Here is a 25134-nt window from a genome sequence, read left to right on the forward strand (position 1 = left end):
GCTCCAAGAATCGCTCTCTTCCCCTCACACTCCTCTTCAAGCACTTGCATCAACACTGATAATAATACCAGAAACAACAACAAATCCCTACTCAAGTCACATTCACAAGAAAAGCAGGTAACGCAATTCCCCTTCCCCCCCCAACAGAACTTTCCCTCAGTATGAACACACACGAAACATTTTATTAAAGTGACATATGTCTAATTGGCTGAAAGGTAATATTCAAAGAGCCACACAGGCCCGCTGCTCCTCTCTGAGCTCAGGGACTGCAGCTGGCAGAGTGTTAAATCAGTTAACAGTTGGGCCCATTACTGTGCTGCACCACTGCTGCTGCTGCTGCTGTTACCGGGGCTCTCGCCGTGTTTGGCTCATTGAGCTCCACAGTCAATGGAGAAGGCATCTCTATTGTGCACCTCAAAGCATGCTCACAGCCCCTGAAAGAGAAACAGGCCCCAAACTACTGGGGCAGATCGTATGACAGGATTACTTGCTTGTTGTTCCTCTTTCTTTCTTTTTTTCTTCTTTAAAGGACTTCTATTGGACTACAGGAAGGAATTACATGAGAGAGAGACCGTGTTACATAGTGACAGCTGGAAAACTGGGGACTGCAGACCAGTAACAGAGAGCTGGGTTCCTTCTGTGAGGCATCTTTTAATTAATTTGTGTGGAGAATGATCTCCAGAACTCAGGCAGTACAGAGCAAACCCTCACGCAACTGATGTTAGTGGCAGACTGCCCCCTGACTGCACTGAGGCCAGGATTTTTCCACAAAAGCATACACAACAGCACCACTTTGCAAACCTCAGAGCACAGCAAGACAATCAAGTATTTATTGTTTTTCACAGGATTTGACCATCCAAATTCAGGAAATGTGTTAAAGCTGTGTTTAATCAGAGCTCTGAATGGCTAACACCAGCCACAGCAGAGATCGGATCCTTGCCTGGTAAAAATCAGCATTTCTCCAATGAAGTCAGTAGATGTCAGCCAGCCGAGGAGCTTTACTAGCAGCACAGCTGTGCCTTTGCAACAAATTTTGATACCTGTCTAAGCAACACCAAACAGTCAATTTATATCCTCTCCATAGGCTTTTCACAAGCATCAGCCAAGGCTACGTGTACACGCTGCGGAAGCCTGTATACGTGCTTTCAAGAGAATACCTAAAGTTTACCTTCCAGTGCTGCAGATAGGCCACAGTACCAGAGATCTTCACCACTGTAGAGTGATGACAGTAACTGTTACACAGGTATCCATTAAAGCAGCAATGGTATCACTGTATGGAACTTCAGCACGAGCCTTAGCGCTACACACTCCTAGAAATGCTCAGCCATTACAAATTCTTGGTAAAGCACATGTATATATGCCTCATCTCAACTTTCTTAGTAGCATCTCCAAGCTTTGAAAGTCTTTATCGCGCTTGCTGTTCAAACACCACTCATTAAGTCCACACTCTAATTTATCTTCTCTGCCACACGTAGAGATCAGTACAACTGTTTAATTTGAGTCTAATAACTGCAGAGAACATGCAGCCCTGTCCTGTGTAAAGCACTTTCTGTTCTGAACTACAAATCTTGCTACAGGTTGGATAAATAGTGGCTTACACTACTGGTTTTGCTGTATGTTTTTTGATCAAGGGAATTCAAATTGTCAAATCTTAAAGTAAACTGTTAAATTCTGTATTGTTTTGATTCAAAAAGCTTAGTAGCCCAGGCCTGTAAAACCAGCAACCCCCCCAGGCTTTATGAGGTTCTTGGAAGAGAGAAAAATTTGGCCCAATTTTCATTTATGTACAGGCATATTTATACCTTTCTGGCAACACAAAAGGACACCAAAGTGGATTTAAAAGGAGACTGGCACCAAACAAGTTGCCACAAGATAGGGTATAAATGTAGAGTGCTTAAGCTCCATTGTGGTAACTGATAAATTGAAGATAAAACGCTTTTATCATAACCACAATAAACGCAAGGTAAGAGACTCAGCTTGCCACTCAACAGAAGCACAGCACACTACTTCACACTTGCTAGGGAATAACAACCAACACACAGGCCGTTACCACAGAGCAGATGATGCAATATAAATCCCCACCCGTGCTGCCCTTCTGGTAATCTGTTCATGTGCTTGTCCCTAGGGTGAATAAAACCAGTCTACTGTGCCAGAACAACCTGAAATAGTAACATATGCTGAAGTTATACATTATTATTGTTATTAACGCCTAGSATTATGTCAGTATGTATCATATCTTACCCATTTCTACCACACACATCATGTAGTCTCTCAGCACACAGCATTATTGTACTATTTAGTCATTTAATTAAAACCATAATTGATGCATAGGGTGAAAAAAGGAAGAGCTCTTTTTCTGAGGAGTTTAGAATTTGAAAGCCTTATGCAAAGAAGGTATAGGTATCTGACAGGATGACTTAAAGATTGAAAAAGGACTTTTGTGCTAGGAACAGAAGAAAGGAGTATCTCAAAAACATGAGAAGTGAGAGGAGCCAGCAGAAAGGCTAGCCAGAGTGAAGGCCACAGCTACGATGGATAGGGAAGACTGTGGGAGAAGATAGAAAGGAGAGCCTGTAGGAAAGGCTAAAAAGTTCACTTTTTGCTATGTAGGGACTGGAAAGTGGCAGCATATATGAAAGAAGATTCTGGAAAAGCAGAAAAGAGGCAAGGCTGTGGGCAGAAGAAAAGGAAGAGCAGTGGACGGACAGATGGGAGAGCCTTCAGCCCTAAGGCTGGGGCTGAGAGACCATGGAAGTAAATGATGTCGTCTAGGGGACAAAGCTGCAGAGTCAGCAGGGGAGAAAATACTGAAGAATACCAACACAGAAAATGAGGGGCCAAGGCATTTCACAACTTCATAGCGTTTAAGACTACTGAGCATCCAGACTTCTTGCATCCCAAAGGCCATCAAGTTTCCCCCAGTTACCTCAGCACGGAGCCTAGCTGTCACAGCCATCTTCACCAAAAAAGTTCATTTATCAGATACTGCTCTTTTCGTTTCACATGATACTAAAAGAACTAAAGGACATAGTCTACTTGGCCCTCATTTCTGGTATGCAGCTCTGTTGGCATCGTGGCTGAGCTGGGGCTTTCGGCATATAATGGTCAACATGGTCTAGTGATCTCAGCAGGCAAGGGCTGGGAGGTAGGCATGCCTCGGTTCTCATGTCAGCTCTCACACTTTGCTTCTCTCTCCTTAAAATGGGAATACCACCTGCCAGCCCCATAGGCTTGTCATGAGGATTGATTAATATTTGCAGACATTTTTAAGAGCGAGGGAAAGCTCACCAGACAGAGCTGCAAAAAGGGTGCATGTGGGCGAACAGTTATATTATTGCTACTGTGGCTTAACATTTCTTTCACTCTACAAACTGAGGCCTACCTGGTGAAGGAATGATTACATTTAGTAGTATTCAGTTGTGTCTGAAAGATTTGTGGTTGTCAGATGCAAACACAAAACGCAGTAATTACAGAACAAATTACTTTCATCCATGGGAAAAGCTGCCCATCTCTAGCCCTTTGCCTGGCTCCCAAAATACCTCCGCAGCCTTGCACATCTTCATGGCTACAAGCATTTCTGTGCTGAGCCAGTCACAGTCTACTGGCTTTTATCAAACGAACTTTATAAACACCAAGAGCTGTGAGCTTTAGATGTTCCCCTGACATTGACACTGGGCTCCTACCAGAAAGTGTGCCTGCCCTCAGATCTTAGCCTGTAATGCAAACAGTTTATCACGGGCATCACGTGCACATTAGTAAGTGGCCTTTTACATTTGCCCTAAAACTTGTAACTTGAATTCTGAGTGCAACCACTTCCCCCCCACAAGCTGAAGGAAAAGGCAGGCACGGGGTAACCCACACCAACCTGGGGCTGCCATTCCAGAGCACAGATAAAAGTGAAACCTGAGTGGAAAATGTTTGCGGTGCCACTGGCAATCAAGGGCTCTGTTGTCCCAGCAACGGGAACACTTCATCAGCTCAGCTAACAGATGGTCAGTGAGCAACAGGCAGCATATGTTCCAATAAGCACTGACATCAGCACAGATGGAGGGTGGGCAGGAGGCTGGCCCTGAAACATAACCTGACATTTCCTTCTCATTTGGTGCTGCATTGTTATAACTCACACAGGAAGATTAGCAGGGAAAAGTGAATAGCATTAGGGAATCTGCTCAGGAACCGATTACTAACACTTCACTGCAGTTTTAGATTTTTACTTAACCAGAGTGCAACATTGTTAACAATATTCAGCAGCAGAAAAGGAAAATGCAGTGGGTTTTAACGATGGGGCTTTATTTTCACCACAAGCAGGTTTTCCCAAGAACACTAATTAACAGATTGCCACCTTCTAGGACTCTAGATCTCCAGTTCCACTGATTTCTACAGCTTTTTCTTTTTCTCTCTTCATCCCTCCCCCCACAGAATGCAACCAAATGCCCCACAGGATTAAATAAACCCCCACAACACATTGTCAGATAGGGTATAACTTTCCTCAGCCCACAAGTAAACTTTAAAGATTGCTACAAAAGACAAAAAATCTTATGGCCACAGGAAAAAAAAAATCAGGCATGTATCCCTGCTGATGAGCACTCAGTAAAAAATGCGACTCAAAGGGGACTACAGTCCTTGGAAATCAACAACAGATTGATCTGGGACATGGGGAATCAGTATGCAGACAGGTTACAGGCCAGTTTTAGATTCAGAGTCTTGCATTGGAGATTACGGGAAAGCATGTTGGATGGCTTCAGAATGCCTCTTTGTGACAGACAGCAAGATGTCAAGTAGATATGTCTAAATGGTGCAAGCATAGAGCTATATCACAGGCAAATAATGAAGAAAGGGAACATGTGCAGCAACAACCTTCTGTTACCTCCTAATACCTTTAGAAGTCTTTTCCTCTGCTAATGTGTGGGAAAGTTCAGCAGGCACCTCCCTTTAATGCTAATGGGACTCGCATCTCTTGTGTTAATGGAAGAACAGATCCTTCAGTGAAGCCAGTCTTYGCTCCTGGGGGACCGCCAAGCTGTTCTGGGCATGACAAACTCTTGTGTCTCTGTTCCTTGTGTCTTTCTTTGGAGAGCATGWATTTGCTCAGAGGTTTGCAGTCTGGACAACCCCAGAATGCCCCCACACCAATTCATACAGTTTCTCCTCAGATTTTAGGAAAAAAGAACATATACTCCACAGTCCTATAGCCCATTCACATACGGATCTCCTACCCCTTCTTCAAGACTAATTCATTCCCACAGTACCTCTGAGAAGCAAATATTGTCAGACTTGTTTTAGCAATGAGCAAACAGCAGCATGGAGAGTCCAGTGCCCGTATTGTCAAGCAGCTTCTGGTTTTGTGCACCTCAGTATTTAGCCTCAGCATTACAGTTATTGTGGGCAATATTCCAGTGGCAGCTAATGGCCATCCACTACCATGATCAGTGCCCAATCGATCTAAGCTTCATAGAGACTTTTAGAGAAAGACAGGCTCTGCTCCAGCAGATGACAACAGGTGGCAAAAGAAGTTGGGGTGACTTAACCAAGGTCATCGAATAAGTAAATGACAGATCTAGGAACGTGCAGGAGAATTAATTGGCTTTCCTAACCTTTTGTCCCATATCCTACTGATTAGACAACATTATTTTACAGCAGGCCAAATTAGGTACTCATCAACTCTGAGAACAAGTGTTCAATAAGAACTCCCTAATAAATGATGTATCTAAATGGCTGCATATGTAATCACATTTAAACTGCAGATTTCTGCATGAGCAGCAAGGAATCCCAAGCACGTGCTCTTGTTGCTGACTTCCAGCGACAAGCACTGTAACTCCAGTAAAGCCTTTTAAGGACACTTTTAAGCTGAAAAGACTGAGCTGAACCATTTATGATTCATTTCAAGGACAAGGATGCCAGTCTCCTGAGAGGTGCCAGTCTTATGCCCTGGGCTGCTTATGCCATCAATGGCTTTTAGCCATCAAAAGGGCAATCTGCAAGTCTAAGATTGTGCTGTCAGAAGCCCATCTCTTTCAGCATTATTTGGGGGGTTCTCTTCCAGTCATAGGGGATGTTTTTTTCCTTTCTCCCATCATACGTAAGCAAAGCCTGTGCATACATACTAATTCAGTGCAGCCTCTCTGCCTCAAGACTATTTATTTCAGATAGCACCATTTGGCGCTTTGGCAAATCTTCACCTAGGTTAAATCAGCACAGCTCCTTTATAACCAACATGCTTCTTACATTGCAGCTGAGGATGGGCAAAGATATATAAACTCAAAAAGAAAAATCCAAAGTATGTGTTTAAATTGCAGAGATAATGCAGACCATTTACAAAACTGCTGCAAGGTGAGTATATACAGACAATATCTTCTAGTTAAAGACATTTAGAATAACATTTAACATATGAAGCCTTTTAGGACACAGGAGGATTGGTCTGATTTGGTAAAATGTGTTCTTTATTGGAGAAAATATCCTCTGAATCTCTATTTGTACTATTTACGCACCAAAATGTGAGGTAAGTAGGGCAGACATTTGTAAGGGATGAGTTATCCAATAAGACAGGTACTAAGCATGCTGTTTCTCCCATCTATATCTGTATGAGACAGAGAGTCTCAACAGAGGTAACTTCTCCAGTAAAGCTGGCAGTTGGAGGTCGCACGGCTAATTCTCCAGAAGATCCCTGCCTCCAGGCAGGTCCATTAACGAATTGACTTGGCTGAAGTAACTGAGCACTCACTTCCAGTGATTCCTTCAGTTCTCTGAAGTGGTGCAGACAATGGCTTGGGCAGGTGGCTAGTCTGAGGGAGGAAGAGAAAGAAAGAAGAGCTTGCTTCCACCTCTCCCTTACTCTCCAGCTTCCTGATCCTCAGAACAACAAGCACATTCACATTTATCAAAATACAAGATTATTTCTCTCTCCCGCTCACTGCCTTTGTTTTGCTTCACTACAGTCACCACTTCCCAAAGGTTAATCTCTGTCTCCCACTGTGGGAAGGAAAAAAAAAAAAAAACTTTGCAAAATGCTACTATTCTTTTATTATCATTCTTTATCATTCTCTATGGCAAAGAGTAGGCAAGAAGGTTTGTAGCTGGGCTGTTATGTTTTCATGGCAATTTTGGAAGCTCTATTTAGAGGTGAGTTAGAAGGCTTTACAAAATCTTGCCTCTAATCTTGTACAGTTTTGTAGTATTCTCTTTTCCTCTTGCCTTCAATTTCTTAGTTTTGCAGGCTCTCTTACTCTGTAATAGCAGACTCAGAGGTTCCCCTGAGGTTAGGTTTTTAATTGTTACTGTTGGTTAGAGATGCAGCCAGTAATATATTCTGAACAGCTTTGAAATGTTTACCCCCACCATATGTTATATTTGTAACATGCTATGGAACAGTCAGCAAAATTATAGTTTTTACATGTAATGGCCTATCATTGCTATAAATACATTCCAGGTGCAACCAAGACATGCAGCCAACTGACTGACTGAGACTCTCCCTAAAAAGTACTTGGTTGTCACAGCTTGTTCCCTGGCATACCAAATCACTTTGGTCAATCAGGTCTGGGATTAATGCCATACTACTGATGGAACTCATACTAACATCTTTGTGGACAAAAAAATAGTTTACTCCAGATGGCTGACATTTTTCATGTGTTTGTAAAGACTAATCTGATGTTTCCAAATAATCAAATTAAGTTATTAATGCTTTTATATCAAAACTGTATGTACTGCAAAAGTTTCACTAGGATGTATGTTACCTACTAACTGAACTCAAACTGAGACAGCAGAACCGATGCACCAGCCACACTAGTTCTGCAGGGTAGCCACAACCCATGCATTCCCGTGACCGGGGCTTGTGTCAGGTTAGCACAGAACTGCGGCACCCGGTCAACGCCCTCTAACAAACACTGCTTCTTGGAGTGGACCCCACAGAAAGTTCTTGGACACAGCACGCTGGGACAGCGAGCTGGTCTGTCTCTTAAGACTGTATGAATATCCCAAAACCTCYGAGGAACTTCTGCCAATTTGCCATTGTGAATTACCCTTAACAAGGCAATTCTCTTCTCTGTGACTCAGCTATGTAGGACATGCTATGTAAGAGCTAAGTACTAATTACGCTTCTTAAGCATGGACACAAACACGATGCACAAACCAGCAAATGGAGTATCTGACTGAATTCCTGGCTTTTGGGGAATGACTGGAAAGAGGCTCACAGTCCAGGGAAAGGAACCACATAGCTGGAATTAAACACACACACTAACGTAGTAGCTGCCCTAGGGAATGACTGGAAAAGGCAGCATTGCCCTCACCTGCCCCAGTGGCCTGCTTCCACAGCCCTAACGATGGCAATTATCACAACTATCAGCCAAGGAACTAAGTGAAGATTGAACCAAAGTGAGGCCTGAACCAAACTGGAGGAAGGAGAAAGACCCAAAGAGAAACTATTCTCTACATCACTGATTTTCAGTGTGATCTCAGGGTCCTCGAGAATGACTTTTGGCTTTTGGGAAAAGAGGGTGGGCTCACTTTAATATGGAGTAAGTTCCCACTAAAGGTTAGGTCCTGTGTTCCCTCACCTGCCCCCAGCTACTTATTTCTGCCCCTCTTTTGTGCTGGCACTAGTGTTTGTGCAGACACACAGCAGATAGATCTGGTAACTGATCAGACCAAAAACTAATAATTATTTTTATTTCCTTGATCAGGTTATCTTTCACTCAAGCTGACTTCCTGACTTTGCAAACAAAGCATAAGCAAAGCAGGCCGGCTGGCAGTAGTCTTTGGTTTGCTATAAAGCGGCCCACTGGAAATTTTTGGGAGGCCACAAATCAAAAAAGGTTCACGATTCCTGTTCTGTTTTATCCAGCATGCTGTATTGTGTACAAGCAGAGCAGGAAACATTTCTCAGGAGACTGAGCAGACTGAGCAGGCAGAAAAGGGTGTGCAGTGACTAACCCCTGGGAATCAGTGCAAYAGCTGATTTTTATTTTTTTTAAATTTGAAGGTAACTAATGTAGCTAAACGACTAAGACTGGTGACTGTAGGGCAGGATAGTCTTGAACTACCCAAACCAGACACAGCAGTCTAACAGCTGAGAGCTCGAAGAAATAAGGCAAACTGCCCACAGCGAAGAAAAAGCATATTTTCATTTTACTATGAGGTAAATTCACTTAGGCAGCTTTGTCATCCTTCCCCTCCACAAACACCTGGGTCTGGCCTTGGCCCATTTACCTGGCAATAAAACTGAAGAGCCTTGCCTTAAGCCTCTTTCCACATCAGTTGCGTATGGCAACTGCCCCAGGGATGAACGCACACATCTTTGTGTAGCAGCAAAAGGGCAGGCCAGGCCAGGCCAGGCCAGGCCCTGGCTGCCAGGACTGGAAATGCCAAATGAAGGAGTGCCACTAGCTGCCTGTCAGTCAAATGTGCGTTGTGCAGACATGCACAGATATCTCAGCCAGCAGGAGCTCACTTAAATTGGCACTGTAATTCTGTCTTCAGCTACGAGATCCTAAACCTGCCTTGCAACAGGACCCTTGTGTGACCACAGGGCAAATCAGTTCAGTGCATTAAACCAGCAGAAAAATTAACCCAGCTTCAAAAAAATTCTGTTGGCTTAGCATCTGGATCCAGCTTTGGATATCAGAGGAATGCCAGTGCCAGCACAAGAAAGCGGATAGAAGGAGGAACAGACAACAATAGTATCAGTTGACTTAAACTATCGTGGAAATGTAGCCCCAGGTAAGTAACCAAGAAGTAAGTGGCAGCTACTGGGCGATGTGGGATTGGTCTTGAATTTTAACCTGCGAAGCTGCAGAGTCCTAGCACAGACAGGACCTACAGCAGATGAGCTATACCTACAGTTAAAATCCCTGACAGGGCAGACAAAGCCTGTTACCAGAAATGAAGACATGGCATTCAAAATCAGTTCACTGGGGGCTTCCTGAACATTTGCTTGTGGCACACTGACGGCAGGAGGGCACAACATACCAAAAATTCCTTACTGAGAGCAGTTCCTGAAGCCTATGCCAGATCACAGCACACAGTGTAGTTGCTTTGCCTGATGTCCCCATCAGTTTGAAGGTGATATGTTAAAGCACTGCAGACAGAGGGACCCCAGCAAGATTTGCTCAGAGGAAGCAWAAACAGAACAGTCCTGACGAGGCTCATGCAATGTTAGGAGCATATTTGTGCAGGGACTGGCAGCGTTTTACAAGCAATTGCAGGTGCCTGATCTTAATGCTAGCAACTGCTTCTTTTTGTCTGTACTGTAGCCAGGACTTGTGAGTGTGAGAGAGATTGAATGCTTTGTAATGAAGGTATATTATAACATTTCTCTCCAGGTGGCACTTTGTTAACAACAATTAGATCCTGATTGATCTTTGAAGGGCTAATTCTTATGTGGCTTGCAAGGGTTCTACACGGAGCAAGTGTTGAGTGGGGGCACTTTAAAAGTATTAGTGAGAAAAAAAAAGAATAGTGCCATAAGAAATTTGCAATACAATGCCCAAGCCTCCTTTGCACCTCATAGTAATTTGTTCTTATTCTTGTTATTATCCCCTCGGGCACTAATGGTCACTTTATTAATTAGTTGAAAATTGCATTCTAGGTCAAATGGCAGCTTTTTTTCCCTCCCATTGTTGCAAATTGCTAGTGGTATGGCCCAGCAAATGGCAGTGTTACTGAAAAATGGGAAAGATCCTTTGCTTTTCAAGATAAAGCGCATGGACCAGCTGCACTTTCCTGAGCATTTCTAAGCACAGCATTTCCCCAGGCCTGCTTTTAAGCAGTTAGAAATTAAACTGAACTCACTGTCATTGTTAAGATTTCTAATCATAGGCTGTTACTGTATTTGCGCTCTCACTCTCCTCACCCTTTCCCCCCACCCCATATTTTAATTCTAACCAAGCCTGTTTTGTAAGGTGCATCTCTGCAGTGCCCCATTTTGCAGGAAAGGAGGCAATGTGTTTAGGTGCCTTCATTTCTGTTGCTCTAATGGAAAAACTTTAAGGACATCTGCTTTAGCAAAAGAGGACAGACGCTCAGCAATTTCTGAGAAATAAGGCCCTGTTTGAGACATCTGAAGTTAGAGACTCAAAAATCACAAATCACCCTCAAAAATATTTGTTGGCTAGTGAATGTAGAAATTAAGTAAACCCCAGTCTCAGAAAACAAATTTGGAAATCTACAGATTTTGCGAAAGCTTTTAGTAAAGCAAATTCGTACGGAGGACAATAGGTGTTTAGCCTTTAAACCAGAGGAACAGCCCACCAAAAGTGAACATCAAAGCAGTCTATTTTCCATTAATTGCTCTCTGCATCCTACTGTGCTGGATGCAATCTGTCACACAAGTTTGTGTTCCAGCAGTCAGGAAACTGATCAGAAGTCAGAAGGTCTGGGCTGATTTCCCAGCACTGTCAGGCTAACACATCCAAAAGGAAGCACTTAATGTGAAGTCAGCTGCGCAAACTGTCCAAGAAAAAACATAGCCCTTAATTTCTATTTTGCAAGCAATTCTGGCCTCACAGCCTCTCAATCCTCTTCTGTAAAGTTACACTCAGACTGCCTTATCTCCTTGCCTGGTGGGCCCAGTATAAAACCAACAGAAATCAGAGAAAAAAAAACTCCCTCTGGCCTTTCAGAGCTTTGACTGAAGTCAAAAAGAGTGAGGAAACTTCAGTAGGGGAGGAAAATGCTACAGAGTCTCTTCCAGAAGTGCTTCATACCCTCTACCCTCACATACCTAGAAGTACCTCCATTTCATGGTTGAAACCTTTCCCTCCCCAATGACAGACTCATATCCAGCATGTGGAAGGGAAAYGCATCTCAGCCTGCAGCAGCCTGGACACTCATCCTCTCAACAACGAAATGCTGCAGGCTGGCTCCAGCTGTAGCCCCTAGTGAGTGCTACTGGGGGCAGTTAATCCCTTGAATCACTGCACTTCTGGAGCACAAGCATCAGAAGGTGATCATTTTTTTCTTTCAGATCCTAATTTCTAAAACAACAAGCCATCAGCCTTGCTAGGTTGGGCCAATACACTAGAGAGAGGTGGGGATGTTCAACAGGGAGAGGGAGGGAGAAGACAGTGGATTGATCAAGCAACAAAATGTCAGKGTAAATAAATGCATAATCACAAATTTAGGATTTCTTTCCTACTCACAACAAGCAAGTGTCAGGACACAGAAGCTGGCTTCTATTAGCACTTAATATTTTTTTCCTTGATGCTATTTTTTAACTTGCTTAGAGCAAGAGTTTCTTAAAGCACTATTTGCTGCCAGGAATAAATGTAATACACACTGATGCAAAGGAGTAAAAGAAGTCTGTCCTCTGAGTAACAGGCTGATGAATTTGGAATCATYAATGACTTCTTTTGTTCAACGACTTCAGGAAATCATTCAAAATGTAATCTTCATGTAAAGCATAAACCAAAGTGACTGACTGGACTTGTGGAGGGGGTCACCCTGAGTTGCAAAATCAGCCTGGGTATGCAGAGACTTAATAAAAAACCTAACTGGAGAAAGCATATTGCAACCATGATGGAAGTCCAGTACGTTTTAGAAGGTTTCTGAATTGTTTCTAACACAGGGAACTTTTGTTCTGGATGCACAGGCCATCTTTTTAACACTCTGTGCTGTTGTGCATCCCCTGTGTAGCTGCTCTCCCACTTCTGTTTGGAAGTGCAAAGTCACTAATGGACTTCACGGAACCTTGGCTCTTTGTTCCTTTGTGGGGTCTGTCCTCTGCATAGGGAAGGTGGAGAAGAAAGCCCTTCCCTTGTGGTGTTATTAATAACACGGGAATAACAAGGGAAGGGCTTTCTCAAAAAGTTTTCTAATTTGTCCAAAGATGGTTAAGATTCTGAGTCAGCCTCTTCACCATATTCAGTAAGCAACACATTTAAACATGGTGATCTTTCATATGCATATTACATAACAGAAGTCTAGCTTTATCACCAGAAAGCCTCAAACCTAAATAAACGTTACTCAAATTGAAAACCCTCCAGCAGAATGTAGACTAAAGGATCTTATAGGTAATTAAACCAGAGGGCAAAGATGATTATCAAAAGGCAGCACATTATACATTTACATACTTTTAGATGAGCTGCATCTTCATTATAAATGAAAATTAAAGTATTCTCAGAAAGTAAATACAGAGCCTGCTGGGCCTCCTGTTATTACTAAACAAATGAACCCTTGACTCAAATTAAGCTGGATCTGATAAAGATAACCTCTGAATGGTTACCTTGAGTTCAAACTTCCAAATGTGATAAACAACATGCAAGTTTCATATCACGGTTCTAAAAATTATGACTGCTTTCACTAAGCAATGACTTTTTGAGCAATCCATAGCATATTTAGATATCACATTTGAGGTCAGGGTTGTTCTTACAGTACATTTTGCTCTTTAATCAGAGTCCAAAGCCCAGTTTCATAGTTGGCTACCTAAAGACAGGGGGCAACATCCTCTACTAAAAAGCCTCCAGTTATCAAGCACTGTCAGATGGTTTATATCCAGAACTGGTTTCTATATCTAGTATTTCTTGTGTCTTCTAGCACAGAAAACACATACATATATCTAAAATGTTGGCTTTTATTACAGTTGCTGGCAAACGGAAGAGCATGAAATGAAAGCCAATGTATTTGTATTTCACATCAAAAGTCATGCCTAGATTAAGTATATTAACATTGATTACCTCCCTTTTTATACATTTGACTACTAACAATAGTAGGTCATTCAATAAGTAATCTAATGACTAACTGTAGGAGAATGAAAAGAATCAACACAAAAATAAAAGCCTAAATATATTAAACCTCAAATGCATCCCTCTTATATCTCTTCCTTGTTGCCCTAGATTGTGTGATTTTCAGGTTTGGGAATGTATCAGACAGATAAGCACATCCAGTCCTTCATCTTTGCAGGCCTAGTGAGCAGTAGGTGCAAGTATAATCAAAGAGAAGAGTCTTACGATAATTACACCAGCAACACCCTGCCTACTGATGAAACACAACTTTGATATCAAATATGAATACCTAGTGCAGAATGTAACACTGTGTGTGGCTGAAAATTTGCAGTCAAAGCAGTTCTCTGACCCCAATTAAATGTCTACCTTCCTATTTGTAGTATAGAGATATGGGAGACAGAAAAGAGAAGCTGAAATTACTACAGCTGAAGTCCTGTGTGCACTCTGGTTTCAAGTGCATTACAGAGTTTTCAGTTGTGCACTAGCATAACTCCTACTCCATGCAATAAGTGGTGCTCATTACAAGATCAGGGCCAGTATTTGGTTTTGATTCCTAGGCTGAACAGACAAATGCCTAAGACTCTGGGTTTTTTATACAATAAAGATAGATTTGCCCAGCAGGCACACGCAAAGACAAACATTAGTCCTCACCTCTGTAAAGAGCTTAAATGACATGTTTAGGCTGATGAGTACTCAAACAGAATACCCTTGCAGCTCCCTTTATGTCTTTTACAGACAAAACTGCAACTCATCAAGTGCTGTCTCAAGTATAGAGCTCTAGGAGAAAGACGGACATCCAGGTAAGAAATTCCAGCCTTTGAAGGCACTGTAGGTTAAACCTAACATCTTATGTTATGACTAGGACTTCAAAGGCTACTGCCAGCAGAGCTCTAAAAGCATCAGTTGCAAGAATGTATTCTGTAACAAATGAATTTCCAAGCTCTGAACCAATTTCACATTTGTGGTGTGTAACTTCCAAGCATAGTGTACTCAGTAGCCTAATTATGGGTGAGAAAGTTCTGGATGTCACCTACAAGGTCTATGAAAGCAATGGATGCAAGCTCCTAACCATAGAGAGAAATATACAGACACCTTTCTGGTTGTAGCTGTCTTCATTTTTTTTCATAGCAGCAACTAGTCCCACAAGCCATATTTATTTTGTTTACACTGTTCAACTACTATTGTAGATAGAGCCAAACTCCCTGACCATCTGTGCTGCCTGAACCTTAAAATTCACCGTCAGGGAGCAGCAAGGGTGGGCTGCTCCATAAGGGAAGACAAGCCAGGAGCTGATGGTGACAATGCAGGCAAGGGCAGTGACCTCGCTGATGAGGATGCAGTCCCACAGTACCTGAACAAGAAGAGCAGAGCAGGTCTGGTGATGGTAACCAGGTTCAGACAACAATCCAGTGACCACCAGAGAAGTCCATAGTGACGAGGCACATCCAAGGTCATGCCAGGAAGTCAAAGCAAGCAAGGCATGGTCAGGATCACCAAGGTACCAGGCTGGACACAGGCATATCTGCATAGATTAGGAAAGGACCAAGGGCAAGGACCTGGGCTTAAATGAAGCTCTTGAGTGCAGCAGCCTCCCATGAGACTTCACAACTCTCTCACACAGCTATTTCTTACACAGCAGCTGGATCCAAGGTCATCCAGCTGCAGACAGCCAAACCCCTGGGGGCTGGGGGCAGATCCTGGTAATGCACTCAGTGCGCAGCCACCCACGTGGCTCTCAGGCCCATCTGCACCTGGAACACTAGGACACACTGCGGCTTGTACACCCACCACCACCGAGCCCTGCCCTGAGCAATCTCAGCAAGTCTGAATGACCTACATTCAGGAGCAACATTACCAGGTCACCAAAATTTATGTAATAGGGCAGCCTCACCAGAGTCTCACACATTGCCACGGTACCCCTATATTCTCAAGTATGATACGCCCATGTGGCACAAACAAGCCAAACTTTCCTCTTATTTACTAAGCTGATCATGCTCTTATACCACCAAAAGATGCTTTCTCAGAAGGAGGGAGGCCCTCTGCAACACAACAGGATCTTCCATCGACCCTCCTATGGAAGGAGTATATACTAGCTTGCCTCCCTCCTTAACTGACAAGAAGGGAGTCAATGTTTAAATATGAAGAAGTAAACTTTTGATCTTACTCCCCAACATTTAATTAAAGGCCACCTCTGCAAAATAATGGCATGTTTGCTTATCTTTACAGCTTTGCCCAGAAAACATGGTACAGAACAATTTGCAAAGCTTTAGCACTGCTGTTCCCTTCTGCCTGAGGCGGTGTTTGTTAATGTAGCAAAGCAATTGAAACTGTAGTTCTCCATTTTATAAAACAGGCATAATTCATACCTTTTGCTGCTTACAGTGTCACAGGCATCATAAGATTAACTCAGGGTTTTCTGCAGCCCTCAGATCCCCAGAATGATGGTGTCACAGATGAGCAAAGTAATGTAAGATATGAAGCATACATATAAACAAAAAAGGAGAGTCAACAAATGTCTTCCCATTGTCTTCACTCACAATGATCAGGTCACTATTTCTGTTACAGTCACAGTCGATTAAGTTATTGATGTTAATGAAAGTTCTCTTAACCCCTTTCCTGAAGGGCAGCTGATAAATAACAGCACAATTTCAGTGAACATTTGCTGAAAGGCAGTTACACATTGCACAGGCTAGAGGAGACAGTCAGCAGTAAAGACAAGCAAGAATGGTTTTCTTGCATGTTTTCCCCTTACAAACATAGGTTCCTTCACTTCAAATCCATGTGTCTCTTTTTGCTCCTTCCTGTACAGATTCCAAGTATCCCTGTAGCCCAAATATGAAGGAAACCCTATCAGACCGGGATCTTCAAGGCCATTTTCTTGTATGCAATTTACTTCTGTAGTCCATAAGTTTCGTGGTGCTTTGACTAACTTAAAGTCCATCAGGACAGGAAAGTAGCACCTCCATGTTTCAACTTCATGCTTCTGCGTTGACTCTCTGATTCCTGGTGGGGAAAAAAAAAACTTTGGCTTGGAAATAACAATAATAGCAGCTTCTGCTTATGGTCTAGCATAATTATTACCAATAATTCATAACATACCACAACTGGCACAGCAAAACTCCCACTCTAACTGTATTTAATTTTGGTTGTTCAGGCCAACAGAAAATTTTCCCCATATCAGAACCTAGAGTGGGAATTACCAACAGATCTTGGCACACGACTACATTCTTTTTAAATGCACTATTATACATAATGAGATTCTGAAACTAGATATCTTTTCATAAAACTCAGACCACATTTTTCCAAAAGGGCTTGAAAAAATAAGAGGTAGTACAATTACAATCAGTGACAAATCGGTAGAAAAAGGAAGCAGGAATGCCCCTATCATCAGAGGATCCCTAGAATGCAAATCAGATACTCTGTTTTGTAACAGTTGTGTCTATTCAAATATTTAATAGAATTAGAAATGTTGTGCTGTTGACAATTTATTTGTTTAGCTGGACTATTGCTATATGCGAGTATGACAGAATATATTTATTGGGTTATGGGCAAAAAAATACATGAGAGGAAATTACAGTATCATGTTATGTATGTCTGACAATACTTTTCACACTGACACAACATGTATACTAAACAGGAAAAGTTCTATTGACAGCTGACTTAAAGGAGTTACCTGCACAAGACCCAAGAAACAACATTAACTAAACACGAATGGACTAAAACCAACAAATTTTAAATCAGTAATCATTGTACCATGAGGATTAATCTAAGTTGTAGAGTAGCTAGAGTATTCCTTTTGAAAAAAAATTTCAAAATTAGATCTAAACTTTCCCTTTGGGACATAAAAATAACATGTATTTTCTTCATGCTAAAAACTTCTAAAGACAGATTTATTTACTTTTGAGTGTACATATGTACTATTCTAAAAATACACATATCTCCAAAGCAGTGATTAAGACTGTGTGACGAGTAATAGACCAGTGAAAATTAACACAGGAGATACCTGACTGCCTTACCTGTACACTGCTCATTTACTTATATCCTTAAGACTATCTTATAAGTATTGAGTGAAATCATGGCCCCACTAACATCTACAAATGATTCACCATTGATGTCAATGGAGAAAAAATTTTACCCTCTGTGCTTCAAACAACTGCCATTAAAAAAAATGAATGCACTCAAAATGCCTGCTAGTTTCCCCTCGATTTACAATTTCCTCCAAAACTATACTGGTTAGAGGCTCACACCGAAGCCTTTAGTTTGAGGCTAAAGACAGATCTAAGGTCTGACATAAATCTTAAATTTTTAGGAAATGACATATGGAGGACAATTCTAGATGTTCTAAAAGAGGACACTGCATTTGACTCACCTCTGAATGGCCCCTAACTAATTGGACATTAAAGCTGTTGCAGTTTTGTACACAAAAAAAATAATTCTAAAAATTTCTTGAATGTTTCAGCTATACTTTTCTCATTTTCTGAGGCATGTGATGGAGGAACTAGTAAGTCACAGGACAGAAAAAAAAGTTTTTTTAACCCTGAAATGAATGTAAACACTTCACATTACAGAAAAGTATCCTTTTGTGTACAGGACAGATGCACATACATCCTCTCATAGCACAGGATGACCTTTAGGTTTATCAGAAGAGACTTTTTTACCATCTTTCAGTAATAGAAACAGACGAATTAATTAAATTTCTCCAGTCGTCTTTGACATATACGATTGCCCTCTACTTTTTGGTCATATTTCTTTTATGATTGATTTTCATAACTGTGTCAACAAGGTTTTTGTAAAGGGCTCAAAACAATAGTATCCAGAACCTAAATTATGTAGCAACTGTTTCATAAAATTCCATACATTTATTTCTGTAAGCAATAGGCTAGAAACAAAAAGGATACAAAATAAAATATAACTGAAAATAAAGAGTCATGATAAGTTTCTGATCAGAGCCTTCCCACTACCATTCTTGAAATACTGATGAAATTTTTATGATCTTCAGCATATAGTACTTCATAAAAATATATCTTGTTTTTTTATCCATTTTCATCCACTTTCAGTAATGGGTAGTCATCTGGGCCATCTAAAACACAAACAGCTGTGAGGAGCCAAATTTGACACATGAACATCAACACTGAAACAATTCTAGTAACAAAAAGCCCTGTGAAAAGCTAAAGTACTCAAACTGCTCATGAAGCCAAAGACAATGTAATACACTTGACATACACCAAGTATTTGGGGTAAAATTTTTAGTATCATTTCCAGAATGTTTTCAAAGGAGCATTTTCAGATTTACAGGTATCTCTGAAAATCTGCTCTAACCACTGGACATTTCAGAGCCTACATTTTTCTGTGGGTGTAAGATTCCTGGGATCACACTTTTTTGTGGTCTTTATACAGCTGAAGATGGCAGCCTACAGGCAGCTATCACTGTTCTATAAAATCTGGAGCACCTAGTTCTTCTTTGGGAAAAAAAAGATGTAGGTATATTTGAAAATTTTTGTCTATTTTCTGTTCAGATTTCTTTTTCTCTTAATTTTGGATTTCACAGAATCACAGAATCACAGAATCACTGAGGTTGGAAGGGACCTCTGGAGCTCATCTAGTCCAACCCCCCTGCTCAAGCAGGGTCACCTAGAGCACATTGCACAGGATTGCATCCAGGCGCATTTTGAATATCTCCAGAGAAGGAGACTCCACCACCTCTCGGGGCAACCTGTTCCAGTGCTCTGTCACCCTCACAGTGAAAAAGTTTTTCCTCATGTTCAGATGGAAGTGTCTGTGTTTCAGTTTGTGCCCATTGCCTCGCGTCCTGTCGCTCGGCACCACTGAAAAGAGTCTGGCCCCATCCTCTCGACACCCTCCCTTCAGATACTTGTACACATTTCCTTGAATACATCAAGGGAATTTAGAGACAAAAATATGTGGATACTGAATTTAGACAAATTCAAGCTACATATAAGGCACAGAATTTTTTTTTATAGTAACAGGACTGTAATCCTTAGCTAGAAATACGATGAATTTTGCAATACCTGAAGCCTTGATATCATGACTAGATACTCTTCTGGTGGGGTCTACCTTAATCAGAAGTTACGGCCTGATGCAGGGTGAGATATTGTGTTCTATATTATGCAGACGGTTACACTAACATAATGCCTACTGGGTTTATTGATCTATGTATTAGTTTTGCAGATCAGCACCTGTGCTTTAAACCTTAAACAGGGAAAAATCCTATAAATCTTAATGCAAGCATAAGTCCTACAGCATCTGCTATTCTCTGTTAGTAAGGCTCATGAGATAGTTTTCATATAAGGATCTATTTTTCAAATACTTATAAAAATAAATGATCTGTCCGTAACACAATAAGAAACACAAGACTGAGAGATAGTTGTTGTATCAATAGAATCTAATGTGATGACCATGAGAACCATATGAACAAGATACTAATCAGTGTTATTCAGAACAAGAAGGAAAAATAATCCAAGACAGCTGACTTTCTAAGAAAATAAACATTAAGGCCATGGTGCAACCCCACTGATTTTGGTGAGAGTTCTTCAACCAAAGTGATTTCCAGGACTGGAATATAAAATAACTCATAGAAGTGTTCTTATTACTCTGACAAAAATTAACATACCGAAACCCAAAATAAAAATCTGTCACAATTCCAGGTAAGTTATTTTCAGGTATTTCATAGAGTTTGGTATGTAGTGGTATTAAATGATTTGTGAAAAATACGTCTGTCCTGAATGCCAGATTGAGACTTCGGACAAGACAAAACTGTAAAATCTGTAGTCTCTGACTCAATGACTGTTAAGCAAGTAGCAGGTCAAAAACGTCTTAGTCACTCAACACAGTAAAAATTTGCTGATTCTTACTAAAGAGTGAAAACAGGAAAGTGGAAAACTTCTAAAAGCTATTTGGAATAGTTATTTTTCTCAATAACTAAAGATGCTTTTATGAAAATCTGCAAACTTTATCAGATTTAAAAACTGCATCTTAACATTTTCCCCCTATCTTTGGATATCCCCTCATTCTTCTGCTCAGTCTTTTTTTGTGAGTAGGAACAAGACATCATGCTTTGATTTTTCTTTCATCCTGTACTTCCCGTATGAAGAAGAGAGGTTATTATATAACTTAATGTACTGAGAACGTTCAAGTACAAAACTAAAGACAGGGCAATTCCAAAGCACATAAACAGAGAAAAAATGATCAATTTTGTAAACATCCATTTGAGCCAACCCAATCCAAAGATTGCTAGAAAGCTAAGAAAAGCACGAAATGGCTGAAGATTACATAAATGGAGACAATTTTCAAATAGGTTGTTGACATACAGACCAGTAAGGAGACAACCACAGTTCTAAGTGCACCATCCATCTTCTAGGTGACCTAAGTGTTGTTGACACTTGATTTTTTTTTTCCTGGATACAATTTATATACTTCACAATTTAAAATGGGACTTTTACATAGCTGCCTAATTTTCTGTCTGAAGACAGCAGTTAAGCAAAGTCCCTCCGATTATTTTTAACTGAAAGGATATGCAAACAGAAGACATTAAGAAAGATGTTATAACCTCTAAAACAAAGTTTGTTAAAGAAACACAAGTACTGTCTTGAGGATGGGCTTTTTTTGGTACCAGTTTGCAAATATATGACCTTATGGTGCTGTTAAAAATTTTATGTGTTCTGTTACGATATATTTCTTTAGTGTTGCTTGTATTAATTCTGTTCCAAGTTAGTTTATTTTATAATTAAAGAAATATACATGTATCACTGACACTGAAACACAAAGTAAAATATATCCATCTTTAAAAGCTAATTATAAAGATGAATGCTTGAATTAGAATTCTAGATAGAGAAAAATGCATAGTTCTCATAAATATTATTCACTGCAGGAGTAACACATGGTAAGACTCAGACATAGCCTCAATGAGCAGAATTCATTCTCTCCTCAGCAGTGATGTGGTTCACCCCACCACATTCAACTGAGGTAGAAAAAGTTGCTTAACTAGAAGGGCCAAAAGCAACAGCAGTTTTAGGCTCCTGTAAGAAAGCACTGCACTTTACAGGAAGGTTATTTTGTTTCAATGGCAAGTGATAGTTACACCAGTGATACAATGTTTCTATCTTTTCAATAGGTTTCAGCAACGGGAGGAGCAAGGTATAACCCTTAAGATATCATCAGCTAACACAATCCATGATTCAGCATGGCTATTCCACATTACTCATGGTGAAAAAAACTCTTGTTAATATACCAAACTACATGCAAGATGTATAAAACTATAAACGGAGGACTACCTAATGATATGGTAAAAATACTTTGGACTTTCCAGTGTCAATGGGACAAAATAATGTTGTAGACATGTACTATGCCTCATCTGGTTCCCTTAAGTTTTAGTGATTTTGGTCTCATAACAAGCATAGTCCTAAAATGACAAGGGATTAACAGGCTAAATATGTGGCTCAGTTACTCAGCAAAGTTCTTGAGAAGTGGATGTTATAGACAAAAATGATCTCAATGGTAACTCTCCCATCATTTCAGTTTGCTAGCTCTACAGATATATTCTTTACCGAGGAGGAAACTCAAATCTTCTCCGGCCTGGATGTCCCGATCTATATTCTCTACCTGGAGGGAGTAGGATAGGAATTAAATATTTTCAATTAACATTAAAACAAAAACATGAGCTTATTCATGATGGTATATAAGAAAAAATTCATTTATGTGTATTACAGAAAAAGAACATGTCCCTTTCCTGTTGGCATATAATTGTTGGTATATAATTAAGGCTAGTATTTTGAGACATAGGAGGATAAAGTCCATGATGGAATTGTTCTTCTTAAAGCACTTGGACCATTGTAACACTTAATTCTAGTCCAAATGATGGCTTGGGATAGTGAATCATACAAGTCACACAACACAGTCAGTAAATCAGACTGTGTGAATTCAAGAAAGGAAAATAAACCATTTAGAACCTAACAGAAGCTGTACTGACAAACATTTTTATGCTGGTTTAAGTGTGCCCATGTACACTACTGCATTGGTTATAGCTCCCTATAAGTAGCACCCAAGCTGTAAACAAGCTCTTATTTCAGCACTGAAGTTCTACCAGTTCCCACCTACACTGCAGTTCTACCCAAATCCTATTAATCAGAAACATGCTTGAACACAGAGCATGCAACACTAGTGTAGTAGCCTTTCCCGAATATCTAGCAAATGAAAACTTGCTAGAAACTTGGGTCCTTCAGTAAGGTTGTATTATGTTCTGCTACATGGTTTAGGGTGTGCTAAGGCTGCAGTAAATGTACCCTTTTGATACAATTACATTCCATGAAGAAATGGGACTTGAGATAATCTCCTTTTGTCTTGGACAAAATAGTTTCTCTTGAGTGAGAGATACTTCTCCAACAATTCTGTTTCTTCTATATATTTCCTTGAAACTCATTTTCCATTTCTTTCCCCTGAACAACTGGTTTCAACTTTCTATAAAAGCTTTTCTCCAAGATCTCTTTTAAAGAAAAACAAATCACTTTTGAGAAAGTGGTATTTTCTAAGGTATTTTCTAAAAACCAAGAGCTGTCCATTTTCTTTATTTTCTCTCTTTTCTGATGGAGAGATGGAAGAAAAACAAGGGAAAGGTGGACGGACACAAAGAAAGCAAACACATTATTTTGGAGAGAACATAATTTTCTTAGAATATATTTTTAATACTCTCGGCCCCCAAATCCAACTGCTTCTGCGTGAAAGTATAAAACTGTCAAACAATTTACTATTTCCCCATCTCACTGTTTATGATCCTGGTGGTAGATGTCTGGTAGCTGAAGTACTTCTAGCTCTCTGATAGCTCTTACTCATTATGTCCTCACCTTCACCCTCTGGGTCCATCATACTCACAGTCCTGGTGTCTACCTTACCACAGGCATATCAGTAATGCCATATCCTTGCCAATACCTTTTACTACTTCTAATATATTAGGATATCCATGATTTTAATCATTCATGCAGCCATTTTAAGCAGTCCCATAAACACTCTCTCCCCCATCTCCTTCTCTTATCTTCAGCTCACTTTGTGCTCTTTCAGACAGGTTTTCCAATGCCAGTATGAGAATCATTGCCCAAATTACTGAAATTTTTATATAAAGTTATAAAAGTAGGACAATGCATAGTTAAGGTTAGACTTAGATTTTTTTATTTTCATTTTTGCTATCTTTTGTACATTGGTTTAGATATAGATAGTAATTTATATGATAACAAAAATAGTCTCAATGTTTATCAGTTGGAGTATTGAACAGAGTTACGGAAGCACATCATTTTCAAAAATAATTTCCATAGTTCTTAGTACTCAGTTCATTTTTAGCTATTTGTGTAATGAAGTAACAATGTGATTCAAAACAATATGTCTGTTGTATTAACTGCTAATTAATAAAGTTTCATCTAGGAATAGGCTATATGGCCCTGTCTACACTGAGGAAGAAAGTATATTACTTAACGTGTTTTCAAACATGTTTTGAAACCAGTTTAGCTTGAGTTGAAGGGAATACAAACCATGGTGATAACAGATTTTGAAACAGCATTTTACTTTTTAAATACTGTCTTTAAAAACAATAAATTCAATATTTAAAAAAATATGTATAATCTATGAATGATGATAGTCCTCAACACAGGGCAGATGGAGAACATGTCTAAGGCATGCACGTACTTTAACAGTATGCAAACACATGTATGTGTTGGCAGGAGCATCAAATATGTGAAAAATGAAGTGGCCTTTCCACCATGCAGTATTCTGTCTTGATCTAAGTGAGTGTTCTCAAGTCAACAGGCAGCACAATGCTAGAATCCCTCACCAAGCCTTAATTAGATACACGTTTAAACTAAAGACAAGAAGAGCTGTTCCTTTATGAATTCCGCATTTGGCACTTTGAGTACTTGTGCCATATGTATTGAAAAATGATAGAACTACTACATGTCTGCAAATATGAGACTTAAAACTTAATATGCATGAGGGAACATGCTTACACACATAGGAAAAGAGACTGAACGGTGTAGCTGGAATTTCAGTGTGTGGTATTTTGGCCATTAACCTAGAACTCAGAAGGTTGTCCTTTATTACAGACATCTATGCAACCTTAAGCAAGACTTTTAAACTCAAAACACAAAGATTATGAAGTGCTGCAACACCCAGTTTTTAGATATTTTACATCTCAATAACAGAAGCCTAACCTTAGCTTTAAATTAGATACCTAGATAGATTAGATTAGATACCTGTTAGGTACCTACTGTATAATAAGCATCAGAATGGTTAGGCACTCAGAATGGGATACACAAAAGTCAGCATGCTAAATGGGAAGTCATATATATTAACATACAAAAAATACTGAGGATAAAACTTCTACTTCTCTGTGAGGTTTAGGTGTCCTGCTCTGACACCTGTG

At 40.2% G+C, this 25134-nt stretch overlaps 1 protein-coding gene across 11 annotated transcripts in view; it reads right to left on the bottom strand.

Annotated features, from left to right (window-relative positions):
* Positions 1–292: 292 nt before the first annotated feature.
* Positions 293–25134, bottom strand: part of FAM120B (family with sequence similarity 120B) — a 77203-nt gene continuing 52361 nt past the window's right edge. For 5 of the 11 annotated variants that reach the window (XR_003256532.1, XR_003256529.1, XR_003256531.1 and 2 more), the window contains 3 exons: positions 16079–16715; positions 15064–15234; positions 6414–6782 (listed from right to left, as the gene is read on the bottom strand). Coding sequence is in view for 4 of the 11 variants with exons in the window: in XM_026085052.1 (XP_025940837.1) it covers positions 16688–16715; positions 22277–22331 (83 nt within the window). In the remaining 7 variants the exon portion in view is untranslated. Of the gene's footprint in view, positions 461–6413; positions 6783–15063; positions 15235–16078; positions 16716–17139; positions 18808–22276; positions 22332–25134 lie in introns of those variants that run through there. The other 6 variants (XR_003256528.1, XR_003256530.1, XM_026085052.1 and 3 more) reach the window with 6 other exon arrangements.

Source organism: Apteryx rowi, unplaced genomic scaffold (assembly GCF_003343035.1).
Source record: "Apteryx rowi isolate R43461 unplaced genomic scaffold, aptRow1 scaffold_66, whole genome shotgun sequence".
Lineage (NCBI taxonomy): Eukaryota > Metazoa > Chordata > Aves > Apterygiformes > Apterygidae > Apteryx > Apteryx rowi.